Source organism: Camelina sativa, chromosome 2, assembly GCF_030686135.1.
Source record: "Camelina sativa cultivar CO46 ecotype springtype chromosome 2, ASM3068613v1".
Taxonomy (NCBI): Eukaryota; Viridiplantae; Streptophyta; class Magnoliopsida; order Brassicales; family Brassicaceae; genus Camelina; species Camelina sativa.
In genome coordinates, this window is record NC_141881.1 from 5,110,149 (window position 1) to 5,123,897 (window position 13,749).

At 36.5% G+C, this 13,749-nt stretch overlaps 3 protein-coding genes and 1 pseudogene across 4 annotated transcripts; 1 reads left to right on the top strand and 3 right to left on the bottom strand.

Annotated features, from left to right (window-relative positions):
* The first annotated feature begins 2,938 nt into the window (after positions 1-2,938).
* Positions 2,939-5,873, top strand: LOC104722780 (laccase-15-like). Its single transcript, XM_010441008.3, has 6 exons — positions 2,939-3,070; positions 3,157-3,308; positions 3,388-3,632; positions 3,740-3,868; positions 4,194-5,147; positions 5,609-5,873. The coding sequence occupies exons 1-6, from the start codon at positions 2,990-2,992 to the stop codon at positions 5,776-5,778; spliced, it is 1,731 nt and encodes a 576-aa protein (XP_010439310.2). The 5' UTR covers positions 2,939-2,989; the 3' UTR covers positions 5,779-5,873.
* A 292-nt stretch (positions 5,874-6,165) lies between these two features.
* On the bottom strand, positions 6,166-7,048 carry LOC147948302 (uncharacterized). Its single transcript, XM_087480676.1, has 2 exons — positions 6,675-7,048; positions 6,166-6,597 (listed from the first exon to the last, which is right to left on the bottom strand). Exons 1-2 carry the CDS (start codon positions 7,002-7,004, stop codon positions 6,322-6,324), a joined length of 606 nt encoding a protein of 201 aa, XP_087336802.1. The 5' UTR covers positions 7,005-7,048; the 3' UTR covers positions 6,166-6,321.
* On the bottom strand, positions 7,033-13,123 carry LOC147948303 (uncharacterized). The gene is made up of 8 exons (XM_087466154.1): positions 12,936-13,123; positions 8,405-8,903; positions 8,113-8,316; positions 7,954-8,043; positions 7,764-7,871; positions 7,432-7,683; positions 7,313-7,351; positions 7,033-7,224 (listed from the first exon to the last, which is right to left on the bottom strand). Exons 2-8 carry the CDS (start codon positions 8,891-8,893, stop codon positions 7,033-7,035), a joined length of 1,374 nt encoding a protein of 457 aa, XP_087322280.1. The 5' UTR covers positions 8,894-8,903; positions 12,936-13,123.
* Positions 9,447-12,698, bottom strand: LOC147948304 (uncharacterized; annotated as a pseudogene). Its single transcript, XR_015577681.1, has 4 exons — positions 12,647-12,698; positions 9,961-12,549; positions 9,767-9,872; positions 9,447-9,679 (listed from the first exon to the last, which is right to left on the bottom strand). The product of XR_015577681.1 is annotated as an uncharacterized LOC147948304 (transcript).
* Positions 13,124-13,749: the final 626 nt, after the last annotated feature.

Genomic DNA, 13,749 nt, shown 5'->3' on the forward strand with positions numbered 1-13,749 from the left:
GAAGAGAGGACATGAAAGAGAAGAAGACAATATAGAGCCGAGAGATGGAAGTGGAAGAAGAGATAGAAAAGGGAGAGAAGGGGAGTGTTGGGATACAATCCAAGTCCCACATATGAAGTTTAAAGAGACTATAATTAATATATAAAGGGTTAGGGTCAATCTACTAATTGCCAATTGGTTTTTAGTTAGAAGCCCAAGATAAACCCAGATTTAACATGGTATCAGAGCCCAAGGTAAAAAATTCTGGTGGGCCTAGAAAAGTGGATATGAACATGCCTCTTGTTAACTTAAGTAATAGGGGCCCAAGAAGGGGTTTATTATCGGTCCAAGTGAGATCGGTTCGAGATAGAGTTATCATCTCGAGGAGGCGTGTTAATATCCCACATGTGGTCCTTGATTTGAAGGGGAGATTGTTGGGATACAATCCAAGTCCCACATCTGAATTTTAAAGAGACTATAATTAATATATAAAGGGTTAGGGTCAATCTACTAATTGCCAATTGGTTTTTAGTTAGAAGCCCAAGATAAACCCAGATTTAACAGGGAGAAGAGGAGAGAACGGTAGTCGTGAAGGAGAGGGGAGAACGAGACGTTGCGGCGGTGGTGGAGACAACTGATGGGGTCTGTTTATTCATGTCATGGCTGTGGAAAGCCTCGATGGTGGTGGAGGAGCAACACTGGAGTAACTGAAAAGTGGAGAAAAGAAGAACAAGAAAGAGTTAAGAAGGAAATAAGAGGAGTTTGAAGAGGTGACTTTGGTGTATCAATCTAAAATCACCATCGCGTTCAATATCTAGCCATGAGCGTATCTTGCGCAAGAAATATCTGAAACAGTCCAAACCTGAAACCCTATAAATCGGATTCGAGGTTGTCTCCTTGGAACAGCATTTGGTAGTCCAAAACTTGCCTGGATGAGCTGATATTTGGTGGGGAGCTTCATGGTACTACCGGCTACAGATTCAACGGTGGGATCGTGATTTTAACGGTTATTTGTGGTTTTATACGTGTGTTTCCGAGATATATTTGTATGGAATAAATGGTGACATTGTAATGTTTGGTTGGCATACTGAGGTTGGATGGATTTGCAGCGTGTATGAGAGCGTTCTTTAATATAGGGTCTGACATGGGAAAAGAAAAATGAATTTCAACATTTTAAGTGGCAAATGTGAGGGTGATAATAGCGGAAACACAATGGTTACTTTCTAAGCATGTTTTTCACGAACTGCTTGTATAGGCTTGAAAACTATGTGATTGGATATTTGTATTGTTAGTATTGTGTGCTATAATATGATGATTAGATGTAGGAGAATAATGTAGGATGATACGGTAAGATGATATGATCCATGATATAATGAGTTTATGTATGATGATATGGTAGGATGATATGACTCATGATATAATGAATTAAAAACATGAGATTTGTTTTATGTCTCGTGATGGGAGCACGAACATGAGATTTGTTTCGCATCTCATGATGTCTCGTGATGGGCAAACTTGTGATTGGTTTTGTGCCTCGTGATGGGCAAACCTGAGATTGGTTTTGTGCTTCGTGATGGGCGGACCTGAGATTGGTTCATACCTGGTAATTGGACAAACATGAGATTTGTTTCATACCTGGCGATTTGACGAACATGAGATTTGTTTCATGCCATGCTAAGCCGATGGGATTTCGGTTTAGCGATATTCATTATGAATTGTGTAATGGTGAGTATGTGATGTTTTAATTTGGCTTAAATGATATTATGATTATGGGTTACATTGAATATTATGTGAAACTGTTATGCTTGTTGGATGTACGTCAAGATTGTGGAGTTTGATTCTATGCTACGCATTGATTGTTGAATGTGATTAGAATGTCGTCATTGTGTTCACCATTTTATCTTTTCCCTCAGATTAAAAGCTTTATGAGACATGGAACAAGTTTTATGATTGAAGAGTTTTATTTTTAAGAAAAAAGCATTTTGGCGGGACTATTTGAATAATACCTTGTCTTGGCCGATTAGACGGGATGGATGTTATACTATCAGTCTAAAATCTAATCAAGATTGGTTACCAAAAAAAAAAGTTACCAATGTTTATATGTCTTCCCATCACTAAGGTTTCCCAAATTTAGAGCAAAAAAAAAAAAAAAAAAGAAAAAAAAAATCGAACTTCGCGTGTTTAAGTTTCTCGTAATACATAAAAATCGACATTTAATTATTATAAAATATACAGAATTTAAGCAACGAATGTAAACATATTGGACACAGATTCGCATAGGTAATTTTTAAACATTTTTAAGTAACAGTTAAGAACATATGTTTCGTAAAAAAAAAGAAGTTTGTTTACAGGAATCTTACTATTCTACACGTACGTACATAGAGCTTTGGTGGAATGGTAGCTCACCAATTGGATCACGCGCGCTAAGGCAGTTCAGAAGATAATTCTAAACATACTGTAAACTATACACGTAATTAAGAAACTAAAATAACACAAAACGTAACGAATTTGAGAATACTTTTGGTTTTGGATATATATAAAAACAAAGTAAAGCTTCGCCTAACCGAACTCATACATATATACAAGTGATGTTGTTTGACTAAAAAGTAGAAAAGTCTTCAAAAACTATTGGATTGATGTTATGTTTCTTACTATAAAATATAAATTTTTTTTTTTAAAAATCATAATCTAGACTAACTATAAGTTTTCGTTAACTTGAAAGATCCGTTCGACCGAAAAAAGTTGTTACATATTTGTTGGGACAATGTGAGCCCATTAGTCAAATAGGACCAAGAGACGTAAGCTAGTTACATGGTTTTTGCTTTCCAAAAACATATTTTGTAAACCCGTAAATCTTAAATCCGAAATTAACTAACTTGAGAAAGACGTCTCTCTACTTTTTGTTTTGTTTTTTTTTTTTTTTTTTTCTTGTTTAAATATACATATATACGCATCTCTCTTCTTTGATTAACTTCAGTCAGAATAATTAATTTACTAAAATCCTCTCAAAATGTTACACTCCCTCTTCAATGTCTTCTTAATCTCTCTTTTCTTCTACAACAATTGCATTGCGCATCACTACACATTCACGGTAAGTTTAAAATCAGTTTATCGATTATAAGGCGAGAGTAAACTAACTCGAATTGATGAAAACTATTGAAAGTTAATTAATGGCAGGTTAAGGAAGTTCCATATACGAAACTGTGTAGCACGAAGAAGATTTTAACCGTTAATGGTCACTTTCCTGGACCGGTTTTAAAGGCTTACAAAGGAGACACCATTTATGTTACCGTTCGTAACCGAGCTAACGAAAATATCACTATGCATTGGTAATTTAAAACCCCTTATTCTTTAAGTACAAGTATACAACTATGCATGGTTGAATGTGTTTGTATTTCAAAAATACAGGCATGGTGTAGAGCAGCCGAGAAACCCGTGGTCAGATGGTCCTGAATACATCACCCAATGCCCGATTCGACCTGGTTCAGATTTTACATACAAAGTCATATTTTCCATTGAAGACACGACTGTTTGGTGGCACGCGCATAGCTCTTGGACACGTGCCACTGTACACGGTCTTATTTTCATATATCCTTGGCTCGCGGAACCTCTCCCTTTTCTAGAGGCGGACCATGAAGTCCCCTTAATTTTGGGTAATTGATGGACAAAATATACATATTTTCAGATTTCTTTTCTATATTTTTATAAACAAAGTTGCGTTTTTTTCTCATAAGTAAAGTATTGTCATAAAACTGGACAGGGGAGTGGTGGAAGAAGGATGTGAGAGAAGTGGTGGAGGAGTTCATAAGGACCGGAGGTGCTCCTAATGTGTCCGATGCTTTGACCATCAATGGACATCCTGGTTTCTTGTATCCTTGCTCTAAATCAGGTTTCTTTAAAAAATTACGTATATGGAGATGAACTGTGAATTAAAGGCACATTGATTGTGAATTGGGATGTGATAGATTATACGAAACTACGTAAGAAATATTAAAATAAGCAATTGGTAAAAAAAAAGTTAATTTAAAAAAAAAAAAACAGCATTTTGTTTAGTAGATATTTTTTGTTTTTTATAAATTGTTTTTCCTCGTTTTCCAAATTATATTGCGATGTGAACAGATAATTGTATTTCATTATATAGGTTGTTAGTTGTGTTACTCGTTATGAATTTTGTTAACGTACTAAACAAAATTTATGTTATTTTACATGAACAGATACATTCCATCTCGCTGTACAGGAGGGCAAAACCTATCGCATCCGGATGGTAAACGCCGCGATGAACCTAATTCTCTTCTTCGCAATCGCAAACCACACTCTTACAGTAGTTGGGGCTGATGGACACTACACGAAACCTTTAAACGCTACTTATATCACCATATCCCCTGGCGAAACGCTAGACGTGTTATTACAAGCTGACCAAAACCCCGAAAACACTTATTACATGGCGGCTAGAGCTTACCAAACTGGCAATATCACATTCAACAACTCCACCACTGTTGGAGTCTTACGTTACATTTCTTCATCAAAAGCCAAAACGTCATTGTTTTCTGGATCTTACCCAAACCTCCCTTTTTACAATGACACATCAGCAGCTTTCGGCTTCTTTACCAAGATCAAAAGCCTATTCTCCGGACAAGTTCCTGTCCAAATCTCGCGTAGGATAATCACGACGATTTCAATAAATCTTCTCAGGTGTCCCCAAAACTCTTGCGCGGGTCCAAATGGTTCAAGATTAGCAGCGAGCATGAACAACATATCATTTGTCACACCAAGTCACGTGGATATACTCAAAGCTTATTACCTTCACATTAAAGGCGTGTACGGAACGCGTTTTCCGGATTTTCCACCGCTGATTTTCAATTTCACCGCGGAAAATCAACCGCTGTTTTTGCAAACTCCGAGACTCGCGACCGAGGTAAAAGTGGTTGAGTTTGGGGAAGTGGTTGAGCTTGTTATTCAAGGGACTAGTTTGGTTGGTGGTGGACTTGATCATCCTATGCATCTCCATGGTTTCAGCTTCTTTGTTGTTGGAGTAGGGCTTGGGAACTATAAAATAAGTGACGAAGATCCGTCCTCAATGTATAATCTCGACGACCCACCATACAAAAATACAATGACCGTGCCTAGGAATGGTTGGATCGCTATCAGATTCGCAGCTGTCAATCCCGGTACGTACCTTTCATTAATTCATAATCTTTTTTTTTTTTTTTTCATAATCTATATATATATATAGAACCTAGATAAAGAGACAAGAGAGTACTTGATAACGTAGTGGCTTCCTAAGTGTCATATTCTAAGCTTTGGCTAGAGTTTGAATCTGTGTGGTTGTTGCTTAAATTGTGGTGTTGTTACCAGCCTGTCAGACATGCTAGAAGATGTTTTTTAGAAGAGCCAAAAGACATAACTAAACAAGATTTTAACCAAAATGTTATAACTACCGGGAAAGGAATGGATACGAGAAAACAATACGAAAACCGAATAGACGGAAAGTTATCTTGGATAAAAATTAAATTAAATCGATATTATATCCAACGTCCAAAATGTATATGAATCGATCGAAATAAATAAAATCAAATAATATATAGGTTTGAAGATGGTAATTATAATTTTGGAATTGTTTGTTTTGTAGGGGTTTGGTTCATGCACTGTCACTTCGATAGACATCAAACGTGGGGTATGAATGTTGTGTTCATTGTTAAGAATGGAATATGGCCAAATCAGCAGATACCACTACAACAAATATGCACATTGTTAACCAGAGAAAAACGCTATCATAGGTCTTTGATAGCGTTTTCATGAGCGCTGTTTTAGGGCACTGTTATTATATGTACCCCATATACAATAGCACTTATTACGTATGCTATGTTATAAAAATATAACATAGCTTTAAGAAATTGCTATATTATCAAGATCATAATTTTGAAAAAATTTATACAACATTTGTTTTTTCGTGCTATGTTATAGTTTTATAGCATAGCTCTAATAAACTGCTGTATTATCAAGATTATAATTTTGCAAAAATTTATACAATATTTAATTTTTCGTGCTATGTTATACATATCTAATATAGCTGTTGCGAAATGCTGTTTTATCTTGTTTACTGTGCTATGGTATATTCTTTTATCATAACGTTTACCTGTACTTTTATAGCATTTTCTGATATGTGATTATAGCACACATAACCTGTTTTATAAAATCTCATAAAATCTGATTAATAAACGTCTCAGATCCAAAATACATAACAAAAGTCTCAAGAACATCAGTTTACCATCAAAGTCTCAAGAACATCCAAAATAAACAAGCAATCTCAAGTACTTAACATTACACAATAAAACCATCAGTTTAAGACATAATGACCTTGTTCTCTGGCCAAGCAATGCAGGAGCTAAGTGCATCTTCAATAATCTCTATTTCATCGGATGGCCTCCAAACTTTTACATTTTTCACCTTCACAACATCTATCCACACTTTAACTGCATTAGAACCCAAGCGAGTAAAGTGAACCTTATGTTCTGGATCATTTGTTCCCCATCGTCCTTCAGCCACAACCCTATTCTTTTCAGTTAAATCCATCAACTTGCACTTCTTATTCTCCTTGGAAATAACTTTATTAATGCGCTGCCATGTTTACAATATAAACCATCAGTCATCATATAATTAACAAAAACAACTTCATAACATATGAAAACACTTACTGGAGACTTCCTGAGAGGAGACTGTGATGGTAAAGTATTCTTTATTGGTGATATTGGACCCGTTGCATCATCAACAGGAGACTCAGAACCAGATGCAGACTTAGAAGACATAGATGCAGATTTGGCCTGCGATGCAGCCTTTGAAGCTGTTGCTGAAGTTTTGGACTCTGTAGCAGACTTAGAAGCTGTGGCTGCAGACTTGGCCTTTGATGCAGACAAAGAAGCATGTGATGTAGCATTCTGACCAGTTGGAGTTGAGGGATTTTCAAAATCAACCTTACTCAGGGGCCAAGATACGTAAGCCATCAAACAGTCCTCAAGAAATGACATTTCAGCTGTAGGTCTCCATAGTGATGTATCAGGCTGCTTTACTGAATGCATCTGGTTTATATGCAGCTTCAACTAACACTTTGAGATCATAAGGGCCAAGACGACAGTCATTCACTATGTCATCCGGATCAGAAGAAAGAATCCGACCCTCACCAACATTTTCATCAATGTCAGACCAATCAACAAACACACACTTAGGATGTGCTCTTTTGTTTACACTCTGCAACAATTTCATGAGCAACTAAGAATCATAAACGACACTAAGAAGAATCACTTAGCTGATATGAAAAGAAGTAAGAATATGTTACTCTTGCAGCTGAGTTTTCATCCATTTCAGCTTCTGGTCTCTGTAACATAAACAAAAATAACATCAATTTATATTACTCTAACTGGCTGATGAATAGTAGAGAACTCTTAAGTATCTAACCTGATTCTTGATTCTGCCAAGTTCACTTTCCAAGGCATTGACCTGTTTTACTAATTTTACTTGCCGCTCTTCCATTTCAGCCATACACTTGCTCTGCATTTGTAAACAAGCTAATTTGGTCTTACTCATGCCTCTACCCATTGCCCTCAGCCTACCAGAATTGTCAGGTCCTAAAAGCTTGGCGAGGTGATCTTCATCTGGATTTGTTAAAAATGCTGGAGCATCACTTCCACCAATTTCAGCTGCTTTTTGCTGAAAAACATAAAGACAGTTTCAGGTTTTACTAGTCGATAACACACTATTTACTGGTGTACAACTCTATTCAGACTTACAATCAAATCAGCTGCATTCGTATCTACTGGTGTACCATCCTTTTTGGTGCGAGACTTGATCCAAACATCTAGTCTTGTCACGCTGGAAGGATCTTCACTTTCAGCTTTCTGTTCCAGAAAACAAAATTTCAGTAACAGTACAAGCACTATGTATAATAATAAACAACATAGTTGTAGTATATATGCTTGCCATTTCTTCTGTTAGTCTGCTGATCCCTTTACGACTAGTGGTGTGAGGTATCTGATTCTTTCTTTTTGCTTTATATTTCTCACTCACGGCCTAATAATGAAACATGTTAATTACTAATCACCAATCAACTACTAAACAATTATAATCACAAGTAATTACCTTAAATGCAGCACTAGTTTTGAGTTTGACAAATTTTTGCCAATCAACAGGACCAATATTTGGTGGTCTCAAATTCATCCTCTCTTGGTTATTTGCAGCCAAATTTATAGCCTTCACCGTGACAGACTTGTGTGATCGCCACAAATGTCCCATCTGGTGAATCACAGATATCCTTTGCCAATCTTCATCAAGCTCAAACCTTGCCTGCATTCACTTACACTCACACCATAACTATAAAAGTAAACATGTTCAATTGAGAGACTTTTTAAAAACAAAAAAAAATTCTTGTTACCTGAACAGATCTCCAGAGAAGTGTTTTAAGATCTGGACTCACTTTCTTCCAGTTAGGTATGTTGATAGGGATGTGTTCTCGCATCAATGTCCCTACATATGATGCCAACTTGACTGACCCTGGACCAACCGCTACTCCAAGTACATTGTAATCAACTTTCACTCTAACAGATGGATCCTTGGCTAGGTTTTTCATCTTTGTTGGTCCTCGTTTTCTTTTACGCGTAGCAGGCTGCTCATGTTCTTCAGACAACACAAACTCTCCTACTGGTTCTTCTGGTTGCTGTTGAGTTTGTGGTTCTTCGGAATGATGCTCCTCTTCCTCCACATGCTGTTCTGTTGCTACAGGTTGGGCCTCCACATGCTGTTCTGTTGCTACAGGTTGGGCCTCCACAGTACAAATAAACTCAGGTTCGTCATCATCCTTAGACTTTCTCTTTCTTTTTCCTCCACCCTTCTTCCCTCCAACCTTCTTTTTAGTTCCACCCATTTTAATTCACCTGCGTAAACAGAAAATTAATCACTTAGAACAGAAACTTAATCACGTAGAACTTATATAATAGAATACATCATAAAATCTACAACATTCAACAAACATCAACCATAAACAAAAACATATATATATATATATATATATATATATATATATATATATAAATGAATCAAGAATCTACTCTTGCACATATATGCCTTCACAATCAGATCTAGCATATTCAGCTTCATCCATTTCAGTATCCATGTCAACATCTACTGGCAATGGACCAATTATATCTGCATTTCCAGACTGAACATCTTCTTTACTATATCTTCTTGAAGCACCTCTCATAACAACAGACCAACTTGATCCATCTTCACTTGAATAAAATACTTGCTTTGCTTGAGATGCTAGAATATACGGATCCTTCTGAAAGCTTACTTGGCTCTGATTTAAGTTAACAAGTGTGAACCCATCTTCCACTTTAACTCCATTACCTTTTACTGCCCAGTTACATCTAAATATCGGCACATAGAACACATGGTAGTCCAACAATATGATGTCAGTAATTCTCCCATAATATGACACCAAATCAACTACTTGTGAAGTATCCTTAGCACTAGATCTACACATAGCCGTTGCCTCATAATAAACACCACTGTTCTGACTCTGCCTTTCAAGTGAGTATGTGTGAAAACGTTGTCCATTAACTATATAACCAGTATAGGACCTTGCAGTACACCGTGGACCATATGCTAGCCATTTAACTATGTCTTCATGTCCATCAGAAGTAATAGATATCTACAAAATTAAACAGACTAATCAAAATTATGAATGAGTCTACTATAGATTTATAAACAGACTCATCAAATTCATAACTTTACTCACCTGTCCTTTTAACCAAGCAGCAAAATTCTTAGAATGCATAGACCATAAATATGTTGCATCACGTCTACACCTTGGATTTGAGTCTTGTAGATATTGCAAATGCATACTACCAAATCATAAATACGAAAAGAAACTATCAGCAGCATAATTTTGACCTTATAATTTATAAGGAATGAAATACACAAGTAACTTACTCCACATAATGATCAAAGGCAGCTGTATTTTGAATGACAGCAAGATGGGCTATATTCTTCTCCATTTCAGTAAGAGTGAATGACGTTCCTGCTGATATTGGACGACCTTCTAATATAGAGCTGTTCACATACTCTACATTCCTCTCAGGTTTTTCTTCTACATTGGTTGTCTTTTTCAGAAACTCATTACAAAACAGCATGCTTTCTTCTGCAAGATATGACTCTGCTATACAACCCTCTGGTCTTGCAGGATTTCTTACAAAATCTTTTAGAACTTTCATATACCTCTCAAATGGGTACATCCACCTAAAATGCACAGGTCCTCCTAGTCTAGCTTCTCTTCCTAGATGAACAGTCAAGTGTACCATGATATCAAAGAAGGTTGGAGGGAAAAACCTTTCAAACATACAAAGCGTTTCTACAATTTCAGCTTCCAATACTGTAATAACCTCAATATCAATAACTCTCTGACACAAATGATTGAAGAATGCGCATAGCCGTAGTATTGCTGTTCTAGGACCTTTTGGTAACAATCCTCTAAGTGCAACCGGGAGAAGCTGTTGCATCAAGACATGATAATCATGTGATTTCAGACCTCCTACCTTACACTCTTCTACTGAAACTCCTCTTGAAATATTAGAACAGTATCCATCTGGACCTTTAAAATGAAATAGTCGTTTGCAAAAAATCTTCTTCTCATTCTTGGACAAAGACCAAGGTGCTGCTGGAAGATATGTTCTCTTTCCTTTTGTGGTAGGATGCAACTCTTTTCTTAGACCAAGATGTTGAAGATCCTTACGAGCATTAAGACCATCCTTAGATTTTCCACAATGCAACAATGTGGATACAATGCTGTGAGTCACATTCTTTTCTATGTGCATTACATCCAAATTATGCCGTACTGGTAGATCCTCCCAATAAGGCAGAGTAAATAAAATGGATCTTTTCTTCCACCTTGATAACTCATCTTCATCTACTTCTACTTCCTCATCTTCATCGGATTCACTTTCATCATCATCACTGTCAAACACTGGTTCTTTATAGACAGTTCTCTTTCTCTTCATCCCAGCCTTTTTCACATTTCCGAAATCATTTTGGAAGTTTTTCAGATTCTGATGAACTTCATGACCAGTTAAAATTCTTGACTTTCTCCTATGCTCAACTTTTCCATCAAACCAAGTCTTCTTTTCCCTATATCTGTGTGTTGGAGCCAAACCTTTTCTATGACACATGTAGACATGTTTCCTGCTAAACTTCAACCACATACTATCAGTATTTTTCCCACACATAGGACATCCCATTTTACCTTTTACTTTACAACCAGCAAGATTTCCATACGCAGGAAAATCACTAATGGTCCAGAGAAGCATTGCCTTTAGAGTAAATGTACTTTTACTAAAAGCATCATACGTTAGCTCTCCATTCTTCCACAGATGATTCAAATCCTCAATAAGAGGTTCTAGGTAGACATCAATATTATTACCTGGTTGTTGTGGACCAGGAATCAATAATGTCAACATTATATTCTCCTTCTTCATACAAAGGTGAGGAGGCAAATTGTAGTTTACCAATAGCACAGGCCAGCTACTATAATTACTATTCTTCATGTTGAATGGATTAAATCCATCTGTGGACAGCCCAAGCCGTATGTTCCTTTCTTCAGCTGCAAATGAAGGATACTTCTCATTCATCTGAGCCCATGTAACAGAATCTACTGGATGTCGAAGTTTTCCATCAGTGCTCTTGTTAGTGTAATGCCACCGTAAGTCCTTAGCCATGTCCTCTGATCTGAACATTCTCTTCAGCCTTGGTATAATTGGAAAATATCTTAATACTTTCTGTGGGACACCTTTCTTTACCTCATTAGTCCGCTTATTAGTCTTCCACCGTGAAGCATTACATTTGGGACATTTATCAAGCTTCTTTAACTTCTTTCTGAAGAGGCAGCAATCATTAACACATGCGTCGATCTTTTCATATCCCATATGAAAGCTCTTTAAAAATTTCTTGACATCATACAATGATGTGTGAAAGACATTACCATCTGGCAACATGCTTGGCAATGTCTGAAGCAGTTCATTGAAGCTCTTATCCGACCAGCCATTATGTGTCTTAATCCTAAACAAAGTCACAATAGCCGATAACTTGCTGTGGTTTGAACAGCTAGGGTATAGTGGGGTTTCAGCATCCCGGATCTTTGCAAGGAACTCATCCTCTTGTTGGTCCTCACCCTCTGCAATCTCACTTAAGTCGCCCACAGGTTGGTCAGCTAAGTCACCTCTAAAAGCCAACTCTTGATCAAAAAATTCAGCAGCTTTATATAACTCAAAAACTTCCTCATTCCACTGAGTTGGTTTACTTTGAAATTCATCTACTGACTTCACATCTCCATGATGATACCAATCACTATGCACCTTGTATGCCTCATCCATCCCTCTTATTACAAGATGCTCAACCACAACACTGTTTAACTGTCGTACTACATTACGACAGTCTTTACAAGGACATATTATCATTTCTATGTCACCTAAAGCCGCAGACACATCCCTTACAAATTTCCAAGCTCCACTTTTATAACCAGGATCAGCTCTTCAATGGATAATTAAAGAAAAAAATCATAACTAAAAGAACATCTTAAAGTATCCAAACCCAAAATAAAACCTAATTATGAAATATAATTCCTTACCTGCATAGATGCACCCATGCCTTGTCCAACATTATATGTTATAATATAAATTTTAACCTTTATAGATAAAATAGAGATACATATTATACAAAGCTCACATTAAGCAACAATTCAGACAATACTGCACTACTTCAGACACATACAGATGCTCTTAAACCAATATCTAACTGTGTAAAATCTCACTAATCTAATCACTATTTATACGAATCAGACTCAAAGGACAAAACATAGCAATCACCAATATTCGTGTGTAATAATAATGTTTAACTATTGGTTGAGTGATACTAACCTGTTGTGTGAGTACAGAGAAATGAGAAGCTTCAGTTCCCCAACATTTCAATCACCAACACTTGGGAAAAAAAAAAAATCGTTCAGTTTATGAAGGCGCAAATACTCAAATCCAAAAGCTATTTTTGAGTCAAATCTGTAAATAATCGAACCCTAACAAAACAGATGGATTCGAAACTCCACATTCTCAAAATCTGTAAATAATCGAACCCTAAAAAACAGATAACGAAATAAATCTAGATAAATCGAACCCTAACAAAACAGATAACTAAATCTGACCCTTATCGAAATCAAAAGCTGTTTGAAATCACAAATAATCGAAACAAATAACGAAATTAGGAGGAAGAAGAAAGACATGCCTCAAAAATGGATTCGAGCTATCAATTGCGATGGATATGGAGATTTAGGGCGAAATTGGGGCTTTTCACAAACGGCGAAATTGGGGCTTTTCACAAACGGCGATAAAACTGAAGAATTGATAAGAAATTTAGAAGAATTTGAGCACACACAGAGAATTTAGAAGAAGAAATCTTCTTAGGTTGAGCTTAGGTTGTAACGAGAGAGAGAGAGAGAGTGTGTCGAGTTTTTGGGTTTTTTTTTTTATTTGGCGATTAAGTGAATAATTTCACTAAGTATTGGCGGACAAAAGTCACTTTTGTTTCCCGCTACATAATTTTCCTATCATAGCGTTAATAAGATGCTATTAAAAAGTAAGCGAAAAAAAATCTCATCTTTCATAGCAGTGACGGAAAATGAGCTATATCCGTCTGCTATCAATGTACATATTTGTTGTAGTGTACTGCCTCCACCAGATG